The sequence below is a fragment of the Caloenas nicobarica genome, chromosome 3, assembly GCF_036013445.1.
Source record: "Caloenas nicobarica isolate bCalNic1 chromosome 3, bCalNic1.hap1, whole genome shotgun sequence".
NCBI lineage: Eukaryota > Metazoa > Chordata > Aves > Columbiformes > Columbidae > Caloenas > Caloenas nicobarica.
The window spans coordinates 98811482-98831467 of record NC_088247.1 but is presented as its reverse complement, the minus strand read 5'-3'; the positions used below and the strand labels follow the sequence as shown (position 1 = coordinate 98831467).

Below are 19986 nucleotides of genomic sequence, written 5' to 3'. Positions count from 1 at the left end.
TCCTCCCAGGCTTGGCTGTAGCTGAGTGGCCTTGTCTTTCTGGAATGATAAGATCTGGTGCAGTTTTATGTACTCCAGCAACAGCTGCTGGCTAGAGAGCAATGAAAGCTTTACACAAAGTGAGCTGACAAACCCTTGTTCTCTAGCACTTCTATTTTCAGAGCAGCGCTTACAAGAAAGAAAATATGATGAAGTTCTTAATGCTGATGTGGTCTTTCTCTCATCATACTTTATAAGCTGTGAAAGCAGTAAGGAATGGTCACATAGTTTTACTGTGCAACATATTTCACCTTGGGTGCTGGAAGCACACAGCCACACTCTCCCTCCTTTCCCCATCCTTAAAAGCAATCGCCTGCCACTGAGCTAAATGGAGGAAAAAACCCTTCTAGTCTTATGTATGGGCAGAGAAAGCCAAGTCCTGGACTTTTTCCTCAAAAAATGTTCTTGTTCCTCTATGAAAAGTAATTGCTAATGTATTAATAGAATACTTTTAATCCACTGGAGGCAAAGGTATGGCTATAAGGAAATATGAGCTCTCCTCTGCAGTAGAAGTTGCACAGTTGATGTCTTGTGCAAGCCTTTGAGGTCTGAGGTAGGTGCCGGTGTTCTCTCTGCAAGTCATGCTGAGCTCTAGGTCCCTCGGGTGATGAATCTCCACCTGCCAGGAGCGGTGATGGGCCTGCAGCTTACCTGGCTGAGGGAATGGTGGTGGCTTTCCTGCACAATGGGCATTTCCCCTTTCTCTCAGCTAAGCCACTGCAAAATAAATGATTTGTGAAAAGAGGAGTTGGATACTAAACCAACCAACCAAAAAAAAAAACCCACAACCTACAGCTTTTGCTAATTAATTTGTCAGATTAAATGAAACAACTCCGGCAAAAGTAGATGTCATAAAACTATTGCACTCAGGTAGGTGTACAAGTGGAACCAAGATGGGTCAAGACCACTTTATTTACTTTACACAAGTAAGATACACATTAAAATCCATAAAGAAAAAAAAGGCAGTTTTTGCACAGCTGTCAAAAGGCATAACCCTGAAACAACCATGGATGCTTCCTTAAAAAAAAAAAAAAAAAAGGAAAAAAGGACAATTGTAGATGTGTGGGAGCCAGGAACATTTTGCAAGGCTTAAGTGTGTTTGTCATTCCAATTATAGGACAGAACTGTGTTCATACTCTACCGCTTTTCAAAGCACTCCTAAAGGTTTCCATGACAAGGCTTTTTAAATAAAGGTTTGAAGGATTGCATAGATTCAAAGGCTCAGTGATCCTCTAATTCCTTTTTGATCTCTGAAATGTATGGATGATCCTTCCCGTGTGCTACTTCCATGATAGCAATTGCCTATGAAAAGAAAAAAATATTCACACAATTGATTCATATATAACACCAGGCTATAAATACTCTCTTTAGAGGTTTGAAACAGTCTGACACCTCTAGCTACTTTTTGTCCCCTTGTAGTCATAAACCCAGTAGGAAATAAAATGAATTTCAAAACTAAGTAATAAAGGTTTTACATTCAGAGAATACATCTTTCATCTTAAAGGATCCCAAAGCACCTTTCAAAATGGTATTTCTGACAAAACTACTTTGAATGCAACCAGCTCCAGGACAGAAAACTGCAAGTGGGGTGGGTAATAGTCTGGCAGAGGACTTAACCAGTATCAGACAGAGCTTGTTCCTACCAATTTATCCTTCAGCTGTCAGACTGAGGAGCAGGCCTAGCGCAGAAGCTGCGTTAAGGCATTTTAGACTTGATTCTGTAAACTCTCCACCGGTTCCAGGGGCTCCCACTGCTTTATGAAGCAAGCAATGGCTGAGGCAATCCCTGAGGCAAAAGCAAAACCTTGTCAGATTGCAACAGATGCTGCTGTGCCCAATGCCCTCCCACGTCACCAGCACCCTGCTCTGCTCCTACGAGGAACACTTCAGGCAGCCAAACCCACCGACTTGCCCTTTCCTGCCACTGTCCATGCAGCATTACAGAGTGGGTGCAGAGGGAAGATTTCCACTCAAGAAAAGGACAGCAGTGGCCTCAAACACACGTACTAAAAGGCAGCAGCAGACAGGACTGAAAGAAGCGAGTTTGGAATAAGTCTGAGAACATTTAAAGACCACGGCGCTAAGCTAAAGCAAGGAATTGCAGCATCCTGGCCCTCAGAGCGTTTATAGTCATTTTTTCCTCGGGAAACATTCATGGAATTATGCTCTTGTATTTGTTAAATCAGCACCACAAGAGCCTTTGGTTCCACCCCAGCAGCAGTGAGCAATGACACCATTCTCCCCCCTGCCCAAAAGCAAAAAGAAGGGCCTTGGGGACCAGCTCCTTGCAAACTCACAGAACAATGGCTTTGTTTTGCCACTAAATCCCAAACACCAGGGACTGGCACAACTTTGGGCAGTTCCTGTAGGCAGCTTTTGGAAGTGAGTCATTAGAAAATGTTTGTGTAGGGAAACTAAATGTGGCAACAGATCTACCTGCAGTTCCCAACCCCCCAATCCCATGTTCCTGCTGGCACAAAGCCCAGTTTTACTCCAAGCTTTAACACCACAGTGAAGGCAAACCTATGTTAATTTTAAACTAGGCGACAGTTAAATTTTAGAGCATATTTTCTTGTAGTATCTTTCACCATGGCTGGATGGCTCTGTTATGGCTGGCTAAAAACTTGCCAGCATCTAAAAAGGAAGAAACAAAAAAATCATGACATTCCACACCAAGTCATTATATGCTACAGTAGTCACTGATGCTTAAGAAACTAAAATAAACTTCTGTCCAACAACAATAGGGGAAGAATGTCAAGAAACATGGTATGGACTAATAAAAAGAAGAATAAAAACCTAAATAATGAAGAACAGACTAATAAAAAGTGGTGAAGAAAAATGTAAAACCAAATGCTGTATTTGCCAATTTCAGCATTACCAGATGCACTGAATTCCCTGCAGCTATTTAAAAAACAATTGGTTCCAGAACAAATAACCACCAAAAGCACGCCTAGTTTAACTTGGATATAGAAATCACAGACATCAATGAAACACTATGTGCTTTTTATAAAAGCCAAGCATTTGTTCTGCCCTTACCTAGCAAGTGAGGAGAAGCTCAAGTTCTGCTTCATTTACACTAGTGCAGCTCTAGCTCAGTGCAGAACGTATAGCAAATGTTTAAGTAATTCTCACTCCAGCTGCTGCAGCAGAGCTCCACCGTGAAAAGGTTAAGACCCCTTGGTATGCAAGAACAGACCTATACTGCATATTTCGAAAAATCAAAACTGAGCCAAAAATCCAGTAACCAAATATTTTCACACATGGTGCATTTCCCACCAAGCCAGGCTTACTGACAGAGAAGCACATAGTGTTTCAACGATCCCATGCCTGAACTGGTACCATTAATGAAGAAACCAGGAAATAAATACCCTCTTCAGGGCTTTAACTCCAGCCGTTCTGTTCTCCAGCGCCATATACAGTCTCCCTAATTTCAGCCACATGGAGGCAACGTTCAGCGAGTAGGAGGGATAATGTTTACTGCAAGAAAGAAAAAAATTCAGCTTTATCAAATCTGGGAGTTTCACAGCATTTTCCCAGCCCCCAGCCCCCTCTCAGGGGGCAAGATGCTGCCTCTCGTTGCCCCTGCCCATTCCCCGCTCATCCCCTCTGCTGTGGCTGCCAAGAGTCAGTGCCAATCGCGTCTGGGATGGCGACGCCTGTCAATTGGGAATTGAACTGAGAGCACCATATGCCTCTGAACAGCTGTCAGATGGCAATGACTTTCTGCCACTAGTTTTAATCTCGCCAGCGACAGAAAGAGCCTGCATTGTCAGGAGTTTTTGGAGCCACCCTACGCCCACAGAAGTAACTCTCTGCTTGTTCCACAATAGTTGGTCTTTGCTGGAAAGCGAGGGGCCCTTGGCAGCACGTACAGCAGACACCATTCTGTACTCGCACACCGAGCGAGCAGAGCCCGGTTCAGCAGAGCTGACCTGGAATGCCAGGCTCAGAGCCAGAGGAGCTGGGCAAGTCCCAGGGAAGATAAATAGTACTGAGCCCCCGAGGGGGGAAATGTTGGCTCCTTCTTTGTATCGCTTGCTCTCTGCCAAGTGATCTGTGACTTTACATTGGCATCTGCTCCAAAGGGGGAGCTTTGCTTGCGCTCCCCCCAGCTGGCAAGAAAGTAACGAGAATCTGCTTGGGAGATTCACGGCAGGATCAGATACGGCGTGTAACTGGCCGGCTCTAACGCCTGAGATCACTACTGTAAAAACACAGAAAAATTTATTGGAGAGAGTACTAATGTTTTCCTGCAGAGACTGTGTCCTGCCTTGCCCCACGTGGGGCTTCGGCCTGCACATTCCCCTAGGCCTCCAGCTCCCAGGCAGTGGGATCAGGGACACGGGGACACCCGCAGCCCGGGCGCAGGAGCTGAGCTCAGCCCCAGCCTGGGCTCAGGCTCCGCTCTCCCCCAGCCGCTGTGCTGCTACAGGGACAAAGGACGGGGAGGGGGCAGGAGGGTGACAGCAAGAGCGGGCTTTGCCTCTATTGCCTTCTACAAAATATTCACTGCAGGTGCAATTCGAAGCTCTGCTTTAGTAAAGTATTAGGATATTAAAAAAACCCCAAACAACAGTATTTATCTAGCTAAGCAGAACAAGCGCAGTGCCCAAGGTGGTACGAACTTATTTTGAGAACTCAAAGCAAGGATTTCAGAGTCACCTCCTGCTATATATTGCAGACAACATTCTGACAGTAACAAAATCTGGCCCAGCATTTAAACATTCCTTTTCAAGTAGTGATGTCACAGGTAGAGTTTTAACACAATACATACCGAGAGAAGCGATTTCTGCCCAAACTTATCTTAATTATTCAGATTACTGAATTACAGCACTAAAAAAAACCCAACAAAACAAACAAACCAACCCAAAAGGAGTCCTGCATTTACCTGTATGGTCTGATAATTTTTTGCCCATAACGCAGTGCACCTTCCCAGTCCTGCACGTAGAGGCAGACACCCATGGCCTGGTACATCATATGTAACATATAAACATTACTGTCTTCAAACACTGCACCCATCTTGTCCAGGCTGAGTTCACAGATCTCCAGTAATTCACTAGGAGGTATCAAGAAGTCAAGGAACCAAATAAATAGATGGCCTCTCATTAGACAACTACCTGGTAATGCCAAAGACGCAACTGAAACTTGTTCAGAATGGTTCTAAAAAGTCCTCTTTTCTCTCAAATGGCACCAAAGCATCTATGCTACAACCCCAGAGCTACTCCGAGAAGTATTCTGCACTCAGAGGTATTCTGCTTGTGAGATTATTCCCCCTCCTACTCAGATATTCTACAAAACTACTTTTCAGATTTAAAAAGCAGCTTTCCTGAATCACCACTGCACCAGCAACGTGTCAGAAGAGGGAGTGAAATTCCCCATGCAGTGGGTACCAAGAGCCTGGGCTGCTTCTGGTCCTGTCGATCCTGCATTTCTGTCTGCGCTGCACCACTGGTACAACAGGTAGGACTGTAACCACCAGCAATAGCTGCAGCCTCACACGCAGTCCCTCAAAAGTGAGCAATATTACACTAGACTAACTCAAGCTCAGACCTACACTCGCTCTAGTCTCTGGCTTGTTTTGGAGGCAGTCGTATGCTGCACTCTTAGAAATGCAGAACTGCACAGCAAGGAACTAACACAGGGTCTCCCAATCCCGCACCACCTGTATAATGTTAAACTGCCCCATGTCTGCAGGGACAGCTCTTCAGACACAAAAAGGACAGAGGTAAGTTTAATTCCTAATGGTCAGAGTATTACTCCTGCAGATATTTCTGAAGAGATCCAGCAGGTAAGATTTTCAGGTCACACACCAAGCCAGGGGGGTGAGACAAAGGATATATTTGTAGTGTTTGGCTCGCCTGAATTCCTCAATCACATTCCTGGCGTATTTGATCATGTCCCGCACCATCTCTGCTGATGGAGGATCATTCAATTTGCGGATTTCCAGTTTCTCTTTATCCTGAAGGAAACACAATGGACGTTATAAATGTAGGCTTCAAGCCCTACAAATAAAGGTGCACCTGCTACACAGAATTACTCTAATAATAAGACACAGATGGGGAATTAAGCTCTTCAAAGAATGTAAAACCAAAGGTGGATGTGCACCTGCAATTTTTCTCTAAAGCCTTGGCTGGGAATCCTAGAATCCTCTGCACCTTCCAGTTCATCTGTCATTCTCTACTTCCATGAAGTCCCTTTCTTTTGGGAGATCCAAGAGCTTTTCAATTTTGTGATGAAAGCAGTTTTACATAGGAAATTTCACTGCTTCTAAGAGATTAAGGATTAAAACAAATCTAGTTTGAAGGCTAGAAAAGCTCAAAAACCGCAGGCCTACCACCAAGTGAGAGCTCTGTGGAAAACAAGATGATATTAACTACAGAAAAGAATCCTTCACATCTACAGACAAAACCACATTTCCCCATATTTTGTTATTTCTGCCGGACAGCTCCACTTACTCTTATCTTTCTATCTAACTTACTACTTCCCGAAGAGTCAGCTGCAATCTGGAGACAATCTTTTGCTGTTTAAGCCTTGTAGTGTTGCTCAATTTCTTTTTCCTTTATTATTTCATCTGACAGCTGAGAGGACTATAGGGGACTCTTTCCAGAGCTGAAGGAGGCTGAGTGACAGGTGATTCCCCAAGTAGCATGTCATTGGAAATCACAAATGAAATCCTGGCTTCGTTAAACTTCGTTAAACTCAGTGGCAAAATTATCAAGGTAACTGTGGGGAAAAACACAACTATGGTGTCAACAGAATGGCCCCAAACAAGAAGATTAGGTACCATTCAGAAAACAAAGTTACAAAAGGTGATACCATCTAGAGGAAGGAGATGGTTGTCTGGTCAGTTTGGGAAGCAGCTCTTAAAAGGACACCTTTGTGAAAATGGGGGGAAAAACAATCTGGAACTTAAGGATTAGATTGTGCCAGCCTGGCTGATTTTGGCTGGAATGACAGGTGAGCCACACAAAGCTCAGCTCTCCTAGGATCTCCAGTGAAGGAGGTCCAAATGTTTGCACAGGCACAGTTGTTTTGGTATCTGTTGGGTTTGGGTGCTTTTTCCACCCATAAGTGCTTTTCTTCAAAATAACTAACACTTTGTTTTAAGGAACCCTGCCTGGATGTCTGTCTTCGTCCTTTGAAGGGCACCAGGTGATGTCTAATGGACATAAATCTGGCTGGCACATCACAAGGGGCTGTGACCCAGGACCACCCTGTCTGTGAGAAGATTATATGAAGTCATTGCAAGAAGCCAATTTTGCAGATTCTGATGGGTCTCCAAACCACCCAGCAATGTCATACGATGTCACGTAGAATTGACCGAGATGTCCCAACCAGGAACTCCAGCAGGACTCTATCCCAAAACAGAACTCCAGAAATGCCCCAAGCAATAGTCACTTGCTGGGAGTTGCTAAAAAACATGCGGTTACAAAAAAAAACCCCAAACTAACAATTCTGAGCTAAATTCTTTTGGCCAGGTAGCACAGACACTGTATAATTATCTTCTTTTAACAAAGTTTTCATCATTGCTTTGTAGCTCAACTTTAAATAGGCCTCCACCAGGAAATTTCCTGATGTGTCATGATGACAGTGGAAAAAATGAGTATCAGAAAGTATTCTAGACAGAAAAACAAAACCACCCCCCTGCTACATTATCCTACTTTCCAAAATGTAATTAAACCAGATAGAATATTACATCCAAGGACCTGTGTAGGTGCCTTGACAGTCAGAAGCATATTTCACACAGATTTTATTACCTTTTCTTTTGTAATGCACTCCCTGCAATCACAATTAAAGAAATATGAGTCTCTTAACCGGTCATTTCTGTCTTCTGTGGGATACAACAGGTCAATATAGCTGGTAAAAACCTAAATGGCAAAAACAAAGCAGTCAGTGAAAAGCAGTGTAACTACATGTATTTCTCACAACTAGTTCTGGTATATGTAGTACAATGACTACATATTCAAGCAACTTGTGGGTGCCTGCAGCCACATCACATTTCAGGCCTCTCGGCAGCATCAGGAGTTGCCATTTGTGAACGCAAACTGACAGAGAAGTGTTTCCTTTCCTTTTCGTTATGGAATTTCCCTCAAATGTTACCCTGGCTTAAACCCAGGGCAGCAAGATTCAGGTGTGGATAAGGAAACTAATCACAGCATAAATCTCAGGCTCCTGTCAGACTACAAAGAGATGCCTACTTTTCAGAAGTAAAAAAATTATTTCAGATATCCAGCCTAGGATAAATTACAGTGGCCTGGTTTTTTAGAGGCTGGAATCTCAAATTTTTCTTTCTGAAAATCTGCAAGAATTGGGGCAACGGCAGTCACTCATCGCTTCAGAAACTTAGGACAAGACCTTTAGATCTCTGAAAAGAAGAGAGGCCCAGTGCTCCAGTTCTAGGAGAATGAATATCAGATTTACTTCAGCAGCTATATTTTAAAGCAAAGAAAACCTGCTTTTGAACATTTTAAAGGCCCTTCACATACACTATTCTTAAGTTTTTCTCTACTTTAGTGTTCTTCAGAAAAGAACCCCTGCAACTAGCTTTAATGCTCTCTTTTTAAATGCGATATACCCTAAGAAACATGTCATATGCACAGTGCAGTTGATCATTGTGCAGACCAAGGAACAGCTTTAGCTCCATTTCCTCATTTATAGTTATTTGAAATGTTCTGCTCGGTCTTTATGCTTAAGGTTTCTTTCTTCTTTGAAGTAAAACATACATGTAATTTTGTACAGTACATGTTCTTCTTACTGTGTATGATCTCACACTTCCCCTCACACTCCTCTCCTCTCCTCCCTTCTCTATTTTCAAAGCACACAAAATGCAGGAAATACATTTACAGCAAAAATTTTGAAAATGTTGCGATGCAATGGCTACGTTGAACCTGAAGATGGAGACACAGGCCATAAGACCGCACAGAGCCCAACCAAAACCAGAGCTCATATTTATAAAAGTCTTCAGTGTCAGAAAAGCAAATGTGCAAAAGCCGTGAGGTTCTGGAGAACCGATGCAGCTTCTGAGACACAAGTCAATCAAAAGAGGATGCCAAGCAAGGTAAATACTCCACATCTCTACCCCTCAGAGTAAGCCCTCCCCAAAATAGTGAAAATGTCCAGGATTCCACAGTAAAATTCCAAAGCCAGGATCAGCCCTTGTCCATTACCACAGTGCATCTGCAGTGACTGCCAACATCGCAGACAAATCATCATTAGTAAATGGCATAAAAAGAAGTTGCTCATCCGAGTCATTCACCCTTGGCTCCGGCAACTAAACTCACTTTGTTTACAATGGTGAACAGCTACAATCCACAAAAATAACCTCTCTGCCCTTCTTCAAAACTGGTATCACATATTTCAGAAAGTGGCAGGAGTTATCAAAGTCAAATCTCAGTTTATTTTGATAAGCATTAACCTTACCTGCTAAATTAACAAATGAGCCACTGAAACTCTACGCAAACTCCATCCCCAGAGAGAATGTTCTGTATCTTCATCCCCTGCAGATCTTTGAACATCCTCCTCAACTCTGTTTAACATCTTTTTTCGTTTTTTGGATTTTTTTTTTTAAAGCAAAAAGCAGCTGTGCTGCTGAAGACCCCCTGCCACGTTGATTATTTGATTGAGGAAGTTTCAAGGCAAACCCAGAGCCTTACCCAATTTCACAGAATTTTATCCATCACTGTTCAGCTTCACTCCACCCAAGAATACACACTTATTCTTCTGTGACTTCCCAGCAAACGCTGCTGAATTGATATGACCAAGTCCCATGATTTGTGGATGCTCTGTCCAAACAGAAGTCAGAGGACTTATCTGTACCCATTTACCTTGTTTATTCTGGCTTCCATTTCAATGCATTACTATTATACTGGGAACTATTATAGCAGTAATAATTTGCTTTGATCTTGGAATTTCAAAGCACCAGCCAAACATAAGCAAACTCAGCCTAATTTTACAGATGAGTAAACTGAGACAGGGTCTGGCATCTGCGCAGTGACTGCTGCAGGTGCCCTTCCCTTGTTTTAGCACAAAACAGGATCCTGCCTCCAAGAATCGCTTCAGTCCTCCAGAGCCAGCCCAACTTCTCCAAAGCAACATCGGACCCTTCTCTGAGAAACACGAGATCCTTCCTCCCCATTTTTACATCGTCATCTAATTGAAATGAATCCTGAAAAGCAGACGGATCCCACTTTTAGGATGTGTGTCTAAAGAGTACATTCAAACACGGAGCATTTACCTCTTCTCCAGGCTCAATCTCTTTAACAGCTCTGACTTCAGCCAAGGTTCCCTTGTAAGTTACGATGACATTTGGGCAACAGCTATGGTTCATCAACGCAACACTGTAAAAGAAAAAAGTAAATCTTTTCCCCCACCGCCAGAAGCAACAGGCAAAAAGTTAAGCACTTCACACAACTAGTAAGTCTGAAAGATTGAGTCAGCCTCTCTCTGTAAGCTGTTTTTATCCTGAGGCTTAACATGAACATAGCCCTGGGAAAATCTGTTGTACTGTTATTTATTCTAATGATATAGAGAATGGCTGTGCTAATGAATCATTACAGTATTTAAATCCTATTATTGCAGGATAGGCAAGTTATTATTTTCCCATTCTTATCGTACTATGGGACAGCTGACAGGGGTGTTCACGTACCTCAACTATCAACATCCTATTTAGGTACCTATGATAGACAGACTTTTCTCCTCAGCAGAGAAAGAAAGAGAAATACATTTAACCTAAAGGAAACAAGCAAATACAGGAAAACAAAAGTAATTTCCTGCATCGCAACTTAAGATGGGTGTTAAAATTTTAGCTGGTTTCTGTGCAAACGTAACCAGCCTCCATGTTTGAAGTGGAAGGGAAGAAAGAAATTTCTGTCTGTTAAACAAGAACACAGCTTAACACAAAAACTTGGACTGCTAGAGAAAAGTACTCCCCCTCACCACCAGGCTTGGAGAAAGTGCAGTCTGCTGCTTATTTGAGATACAATGTATAATTTCAATTCTTTCTCCTCCAATCTAGCAAAATAATAATTGTCTCTTCGGTCTTTTTAGCTCACGGGTACAACTGTTAAGTAGGAAGGATCTGGCTCTTGCATGCTGAGCATTTACAAACAAAGGATAGTGTTATACACGTTTCCAGAACACCCTGGTTTAATACCCTCCTTTCCCCACCATGACCCTGATCCTGGGCATTTCAAGGCCTTAATTTCCAACCTGTAGGTCAGGGCTATGACCTTCAGACAGAGCTGCCTGAAGAAGGAGAATCTGTGAAGCGGGAACTATCTACTGTTGCCTGTACACAGCACTTAGCAAAATCAGGTCCTGCTTTAACTGGGCATCTGTACGTTTCAGATTACTTTGACAGAGATAAGCTACCAATAATCTATGCCTCCCTCACAAGGAACACAATGTAAGCAGGCGGTGACACTACTTTCAGTATCGGCTTTGCAAAGAACAGGGGCAGAAAATATCCTCCTTTGCTACAACATTAAGTGGGAAGGACAGACTTAAACGGAAGAAATGTTCCTCAGCCTTAATGAGATCTGTGCTCCCCCGACCACAAACTGCAGTTAACACGTCCGCAGTTTATTTGTCAAGCTAAGAAGCTTGTACATATTTTTTTCCACTGTCATAGCAACATAAAGCACTGCAGTTTTCAAAACATCTGAGGAGGCTGAAAGAAGTTATGAAAAGGATTTACTGTTTGCCAAGGAACAAAGGTAGAAGGGATATTATTCAGAGAACACCAGGTGAAGGCTTGTAACCAGCCAGAACAGCAAGTTGTGATTAGAACAAGCCACCTGCAAACCTCTTCATTTCGCTTTGATCATTACATGATGTCCCTGTTCAGAACCTGCTAGCCAAGTAATTGTCTCCTACCAGCCTGTATATAGTTCACAATCTAAGCTTCAAAACAAATGACAAGTGCAATTTTAACAAAATTACCAGATTTTTAAGAAAACTTGCTGCAAATCATTTGCCACACATTATTAGCTAATTAAAGGTATTTTAAAAGAGACAAATATTTAATTAAATTTCTTTCAGTAGAGATCTACTTCCATACATGCGCAAGAACCTTTGTTTGTTTTTAAATAAGTTAATTTCATTTTAAAAAAACATTAAAATCAACCTACTCAGGAAATATGGCTGATCCCAAATGAGAGAGTTCTTCATCTTCAATTGTGAAGCCATTACAGTTAACCTAAGGAGAAAGAGACTAGATCACCTTCTGGTCAGCTAAGTACTCCACGCTCATACGTCACATTCTCAGACTTCAAAGGCAACTGCAGTAATTTGCTTACAATTTTCTTTCCACCTCACCAGTACTCCCAGAGAGCTATATGACATCTCGGAGAGTGAAGCGAGGACAAAGTCCCCATGCAAAGGAACCTGCAGGACACCAAAGAACTGACAGCCCAACACTTGCACCTGCACAACATCTAGAGCAGGGGTGTCATACTCATTTTCACCGGGGGCCACATCAGCCTCGCGGTTGCCTTCAAGGGGCCGAAACGTAATTTTAGGACGTTTTGGCCCCTTGAAGGCAACCGCGAGGCTGATGTGGCCCCCGGTGAAAATGAGTATGACACCCCTGCTCTAGGGGATTGCTCCTTGGAGAGCCAACCAAGAGAAATGGGGCTTGAAAAGAGAGCTAGGAAGCGTCAGACAAAGCAAGACCATTGCAAACACGAGACAAAGCCTGACGCCGACCATTTGGCCACGACAAGTCAAGGGCTGAAGCAGAACTACACACGCCAGGAGCAACGTGGGGATGAACAGCAGTAAACTCAGCTGGGCTGCGGCAGTACGGAGCTTTGATGGAGTTTGTGTTACAGAGACCTGCCACAATGACATCTGTCATCAAGGGCTGCACGTATCAGCTACACCTAAAGCACATATAAAGAACAACAAAGGCAGTGAGAAAGACTTGAACCTAATAAAGACATAGAATAGGAGGGGACAGAAAAAGTACAGAGTATGAGAGGAAGTGTATTCCTAATTTAAACAGACACAGGATCAAAAGAGCTTGTTCACAAATCTTTTTTATAGAATAGATTGAAGCACATTTTAAAACCTTCTCCCTCTTTTACTCTCACTAAACTCAAGGAAATCTTACAGGAGTTTCAGCTTTGTTTCATTTGCATTTTGTGACCTTAAGTGACCAAAATGCACCTCAGTCGAGTACTCTATTCCAATTTCACTGTGAGCCACACACATGCCAACATGAAGAGAACCCTCTCCACATTCACCAACATCTCCCTATAATCATCAGAAAGTTCACAGAAGAGCCAGTAAAGCATTAAAACAACTACTATCACGTGGCCAAGTCCAGCTGAAGCTACACTGGGCACAGGAACAGTCAGTGAACTGCAGGGTAAGTATTTGTTCTGGAAGGGTAAGAGTTAACAACAAATGCTACCAACAATGATATGTCCACAAGCTGGGACACAGCTCAGATTGGATTTTAGAAATGCACAAATACTTCCCAAAGCCACTCCTCAGGCATTAACTGTTTGGGATGAGTTCACGATTAAGGAAAGTGTCTCTGATTCACTCACCAGTATCTTTGCTTGATCTTTATGCTGCTATTTTTAGCAAGGTAGCATCCAGAGACTCCCTGTCTCTCAAGATGAGCATGCTGCTGCACCAGCCAGTGTATGAACATACCTGAACCAAACCCAAAATTTAATTGCTGAATACAAAAACAATAGAAAGGAAAGATCATATCAACAGAAAGTAAGAATGTAAGGCTACAAAAGCCAACAGGAAAAACAGCTTGATGGTTCTGAATCACAGGGAAATATTTAAAAATATGCAGTGAGTTATCATTAACTCCCCTCCACTAAGCCAGAGACAACCCACTTCTTGATTTTATCATACCAGAAATGACACAAGAAGAAGAATTAGAAGGGATTAGATATCATCAGTTTCACCAAATGAATGCATGTATAAAAAAGGCGATGTGGAGGGAGTGAAGAGACAAGAGTAAAAAAAACCAGAGCTTGAGGTTGTTCCCAATGGTGGAAAAGAGAATGTGCAAAGGGAGGCACAAAATTATGCGAGATCTTCAAGGAAAGAATGAGACACTGGAACTTGAGACAAGAGAGAAGCTGTTTGAAGAGTATGACAAGGTGAGACTGAGGAGGAAGAGCACCAGTCTTGAGAGCTATGTTCCACAGGGGCGAAAGAGAGTAGAATGATATCAACAGCTGGGGAAGAAAACGGTGAAAGGCAAGGATGGTTTGGACAACAATCTTTGCTCCACTCAAAAGGACCAATTACACCTTAACTGTGTTGAGTAACATCAGACAAAGGCCACAAAAAGCAGTGAGCAAGGAGTCGAAGGTATCCAAGTCCCAAACAACTGCCCTGAGTCACAGCGAGAAAGAATGTGGAATGGAGAAGCAAAGGAGACAACAAAAGGCCAGAGAAAGTGTTGAAGCAAAACAAAGGAGCAGCAGCGTATCCATACTATTAGTTTTAGGTCAAGTTAACTACTTATTAGGAAACACGTTTGTACATATCAAGTAGTGACATGCCTCCCCTTCTTCTAGAAAGAGAAACATTGGGGCTAAAACCTCAAAAGGTTGTGCCTTGTAAAAAGCTTCTGAGGAACATCCAGATGACCTTTGGAGATTTTTAGTTCAAAAAACTGCAACGTCCACAGTGGCAGATAGTTGCCTGATAATCAGGAAGAGCTTAAGGTGACACGTAAGGGTGACCTTAGACATCTACAGAGAAGACCGGATGGAATATCAGATCTGAGACTCAGCAGATCACAGAAGTTTGTTAAAGTACCATGATCTGGTGGAGCTGGTTCAAGACAGGACATGAAGCAAAAGTCATTATAGCCAAAATAATGTATGCTTTGTGAATTCTGCCTACATTCCAACAAAAATATTCAGAAACACAAGAAGAAACTGGGTGTACTGATTTTTTAAAGTAACCTTCTGACAAATACAAATGGTAAAGTCTTCAGAACAGAAAAAAATTTTCATTGAAGGGAAATACATAATTAGAAACAACACAGTGCATGACAAGCAGATGCTAAACCTGCTAAAGAATCATTCCCCTACAGAATAACAGTACTACTCTACTAAGGAAATAGTAACTGCACCCCCTTGTTGGTAGATGTCCAGCTCTTCCAACCAGGGTATTGCCATCTCAGCTCTCATCATAGCAGTCAACGTTTGCCCCCATCTCAAAAAAAATAAACTTTTTACTCAGACATTTAAAACTAGCCTATTTTGAAGTATAGGAGGAAAAAGAAAATGGATCCTGCAGTATTCCACTGGTGTGCCACTCCATCCACTACAACACATTCAATTTAGATGCATATGAAAAGCAGGTGAGAAAAAAAAGAGGTGACACATTTCAGAAGTTATCTAACAAGGTGTCCTGCTTTTCCTTCATCTCTCCAGATGACCAAACTACCTGACTGCATTTAAAAGCCACAGATCAGATAAAAGTTTCAGACTGCTCTTTCTACTTCTCTGAAGTTTACTCCCTGGGAAGGTCAAACACAACGATGACCTGACCAGCAGGGATTTCCACAAGTTTGAAGCCTGAATGAAGGATTCTGCCTCTGCAGGGTCTCAGACCAGCAGCCTTCCCTGTAAGTCCAACAACAGCTGCACTAGGCTTGGCCCACAAGAAGCCTGACTTTGACTGGGTCTAATACAGGCTGTTTCCCCTTCAGTGTTTGAGAAGCACCTCACGGAAAGTCTGCAGACTAGAGTCTCTGCCCTCGCTACTGAAATGGGGCACGTCCAGCCACTTCTGCTCAAGGGAGTGGATTTTCTCCATCAAGCGCACTCAGCTCTCCCCTAAGATAAGCACAGAGATACCATCTCCATTGCTATTAACATTTTTCCCCTTTCACAAAGGCTAAACTCCTACAGCACCCTCCACCTAAGTAGGCTGTGTTCTAGCCAACTTACTTGTGCAAAGAGAACTACAAGGGCAGCATTGTCAGGGTACTCCAAGTGCTTTGAGTAAAAGTGATGAAGAGCAGCAATGTCGTTCTGAATCAGCTCTCTCTTTTCATTGTCTAGTTTGTCAAGGTCTGTGGACAAAGAACACATGCCATTTCAGTAAGAGGAGCACTCTGCTGGGAACTGCAGCTAGACTTAGGTTAGAACAGGCCCAAGACTTAAACAGAAACCCCTCAAGGAACAGCTACTTGGAAGTACTGCAAGAAGTGTCTGTTCCTTCATAAACATAATGCTGCTTCTGCCAAAGCCACACATGTACTACAAGACCATGCAGGATTAAAAAGCATTTTCTAACATCTTTACATTAGCAGGTAACTGGACGCAAATTTCCCTTTCTTGGGAGAAGGGTTACAGTGTTTTAAAGTGTTTTTGTTAACCCTAGCAAACAGAGCAGCCAGCCCTGGCCTCTAGAAGCCTGTCAGTTGTGGGTAGCTATCCTCAGCTGTCTAACACGACCGTATGAGCCACCTGGTCCCATCTACTGCGGTACAAAGTCACACTCAACAACACTTTTCTTGAAAGAAGCTCTACATAGTGAAACTTCCTCACAAAGACCTCGTCTTTATCAGTACAAACCAGCCCAGAATTCCTGCTAAGGAAGGCTGCTTATCCCTGCTTTTAAAATACGTGATTTTTCCCAGCACAGAGGCTCTCGCTATTTGTGGCCACGTGTGATAGGGACCTAGCAAAGGGTGACAACAACGCTGGGGCTGGCCACCAGGGGCTCTCTTTGCAGCAAGAGGCAGAGAACATGAGGGTGCTCAGGAGTGCAATCCACCTGACCTACTGCAGGCATCTGCTTCAGGAGAGAACAAAGCATGCTTGAGAATGCCTCCCTGGGCTGGGGGGTGACCATCAGAGGTGTGCTCAACCTGCAGATATCTGAGGATAATACAAGACAGTAGGAACATCAGTGGAAACATCCTGGCACACCTGCCAAATGTATTGCCTTAGGAGTTTGTTCAGAGACTTACCCCTCAGGCCCACAAGGTTCTAACCAAAGCTGTGGCTATTGAACCCTTTCCTTCCTGGTCCCTGCAGAGCAACACAGACGATCGACCATATACTCCCTGTTCTTCTCTCTCCTCAAGAGCAGAGTGTTGGAAATTTTCTTCCTAATCCCCTCTCTCACAGTGGCAGTGCCACCAGCTCACTCCTGCTCTAAAAGAGCCAGATACTCAGCAGTTTCGCCTCTCCAACTCAAAATAATAGTGGAGAGAAAAACATGCAGGAAGAGAAAAGGCTGCACAACGGTGAAAGAAATGGGAAATTATTTGTAAGAGCAGATGTGAATGACAGGAGAGTCACAAAAAATACTGGGGAATATGAAATGGCACAATTCAATGAGAATTATGACAAATCAGAAATAAGAAATGTTGAGCTTCCAAGTGACAGCCAGGTGCCTTTTCCTTTCCTGTGCAGGGTGTTACAAGGCGTAAGGCAACTGCTGAACATGGCAAAGGTCTGCTAAGAGTGTAGTCAACAAGGCAGAAGAAACAGGTTCTTACTAACAAAAACAGAAACAAAACAAGAGCTCCTAAAGGACAAGGGGGGACACTACAACAGGAAAAAAACATTTCAGCCTTTTAGCTCCCGAATTAATAAATTATTGAAGACAAGCTGCAATGCAGAATATACAGAAATTACTTCAGCACTTACCCATCCTCCTCAACCTCAGTTCTACTAACCTACCTGTAAAAATTACCCTTGCCTTAGGCAAAGTCAAATGTTGGCATTTTTCCCCTTTATTTCCCCAGTTGTCCCAACAGCTGTGACAGGAGCTTTTGTTCAGGAAGCAAACAAGACTGCAATCTTGCTGCGCTTGGTTACTCATGCTACCTCAAGTCCTAGCAATGACTGCATTTATTCAGCATTTTATAAAGGGTTTTAGAAGCCATCAGAGTGAGAAATGTGAATATACAAACCTATTGTCTCCTTGTACATTACCCTCAGGACCAAGAAAGACAAACAACAGACCAGTGAAAACTATGTGAGGATGGTTACTAGTTCCCTAGTTGCTCAATTTCTATCCCTGCCTCACCAGACATTAACAGTAGCCTTCCAGTTAAAAGCAAGCCATTGCCTCATCTCCTTCCTTGGATTATTTTGGAGCATTTAGGACATGGAATTTCAACACAATCATATATAACATGTCAGATTTGACTGGCAGTGACAGATACTGAAGCATAGTCCAGGGGGCTCTACAATTAGCCCCTTAGTCACTGTCACCATCAAGCAACTGTGCTGTCTCTGATTTTATGCCTCCTGGTAACAAAGAGTAGCTATTTTAATTTTACAACATTACAATTCTCAAAAGACACTAGAGTACCAGAAAAGCCATGAGATGGATGTATGCTACATAATTAATTCCATCTGGGTTTTCACCATTGTTTCACAGCCCCGACAAGCGACCAAGAAAAAAAAAAAAAAGCAATAAGAGTACTGCACTTTTGAAAAAGGAGGAACCACAACTCTCTTTGTTTACTCCCTCCAACAGGAGTGGGATGCTCTGAAAGGTTTTGATGGAGCAGGGCCAGGGGGAACCGAATCATGAATATAGATAACTGCCTCTGTTTACCTGCAAGTCTTTTCTACTCACGTGATTCAAACTCTTTTACAGCAAGCAGCTTCTCTGACTGTGTTCTTTCAGGGTGAGTTTTCTAGCAATACAGGGAAAAAAAACAACAAGAAAATATTTTAGTGTTTTACGTTCACAGTTTTGCCTACTCATTCATAAGCTGGGTACTCCTACCTGTAAAACCAACTCAAACCCACACTGTATGAAATTCACAGAACTTGATGAACAGCAATGAGTTAAACTGACTGCCCTTAGTAAAGCCATAGAAATATCCTCTCTGCACCAAATTCGGCAGACAAAGATTAATTCCTATCAAATTTATATACATAAACAGAACAGTATTTTAAATATGTCATTTGCTTTGTTCTAGACACCCAGAAAGCTGCTAACAATAGCAAGCAGGCAGGAGACAGGCTTCACTTTGAGGAAAGTGAATAAACTGACTGTTGACAGAGTTCAAAAGCAATGCTCCATTGTTGGCCTAAGGCCACTTCTTTGTAATCTTGGCCATTAAATATGGCTTTGCAGGTGGCCCAGCAGCTGAGGTTCAGGGACTATGGTTTGCATATTTAGCTTTTATATGACATGTAGGGTTCCCCCCCCGGTCCCTGTAAGCAATAAAAGCACAAATTTATTCCAATGACTTTTTTATCATTAAACATTTGATTTTGTTTGTGGATCACCACTAAATCACGCTTTAATTAAGTCACATACACATACACTCACACATACACATCTACACACACAGCAAGTATGCAGCTACCTTCCCAGCAGGCCACCAAAAACCTCACTACATACAGTATCCAGGTTGCCCTTGTCACATAAGCAGACCTCAATCACACAAATATGCTTCAAGGAGGATTTATTTTTGCAGAGAGAGTTTAGACCTCTACAAAGATACACAGCATAATAACCTTGAAACTCATGAATCCCGTCCCCTCCCTGTAAGCACTCGTGTTATCCTCAGTACCATATAGTTAGGGAACACTAAAATGGAGGTTGACGTTGCAATCTTATTTCCTTACCAATAATATAATTTTTCTCCAAAGACCAAGGGCCTGAGATTTCTCTCTTGATCTCTGTTTTTCACCAGTTAACTACAGTAATTGTAAACATTTATACCTGAATGCCTTAGAGGTGTTCTTGACTCCCAAACATACTGGAAGTTATATACTACACAATGCTACGCAGATACAGCTCAAAAACAGTACAAGAGGCAACTGCTTCATAAAGACGTCAGTGCCTGCAGACAGATAACACCAGGAGCGTTCCTCAGGATTTAACCATATACGCCAAGTCTCATTCTTCTTTCTCTTCATCAACGTGGCCATGGCGCTGGGCTACACATGTAACCAACAGCTCAAATCTACCAGAATGGAG

At 42.7% G+C, this 19986-nt stretch overlaps 1 protein-coding gene across 1 annotated transcript in view; it reads right to left on the bottom strand.

Annotated features, from left to right (window-relative positions):
• Nucleotides 1-933: 933 nt before the first annotated feature.
• Nucleotides 934-19986, bottom strand: part of SMYD2 (SET and MYND domain containing 2) — a 31228-nt gene continuing 12175 nt past the window's right edge. Inside the window, exons 4-12 of the mRNA XM_065631788.1 lie at nucleotides 18628-18688; nucleotides 15975-16099; nucleotides 12168-12235; nucleotides 10274-10376; nucleotides 7797-7907; nucleotides 5878-5998; nucleotides 4928-5102; nucleotides 3408-3516; nucleotides 934-1341 (exon numbers count right to left, since the gene is read on the bottom strand). Of these exons, the coding sequence (XP_065487860.1) occupies nucleotides 1261-1341; nucleotides 3408-3516; nucleotides 4928-5102; nucleotides 5878-5998; nucleotides 7797-7907; nucleotides 10274-10376; nucleotides 12168-12235; nucleotides 15975-16099; nucleotides 18628-18688 (954 nt within the window). The 3' untranslated portion in view covers nucleotides 934-1260. The remainder of the gene's footprint in view (nucleotides 1342-3407; nucleotides 3517-4927; nucleotides 5103-5877; nucleotides 5999-7796; nucleotides 7908-10273; nucleotides 10377-12167; nucleotides 12236-15974; nucleotides 16100-18627; nucleotides 18689-19986) is intronic.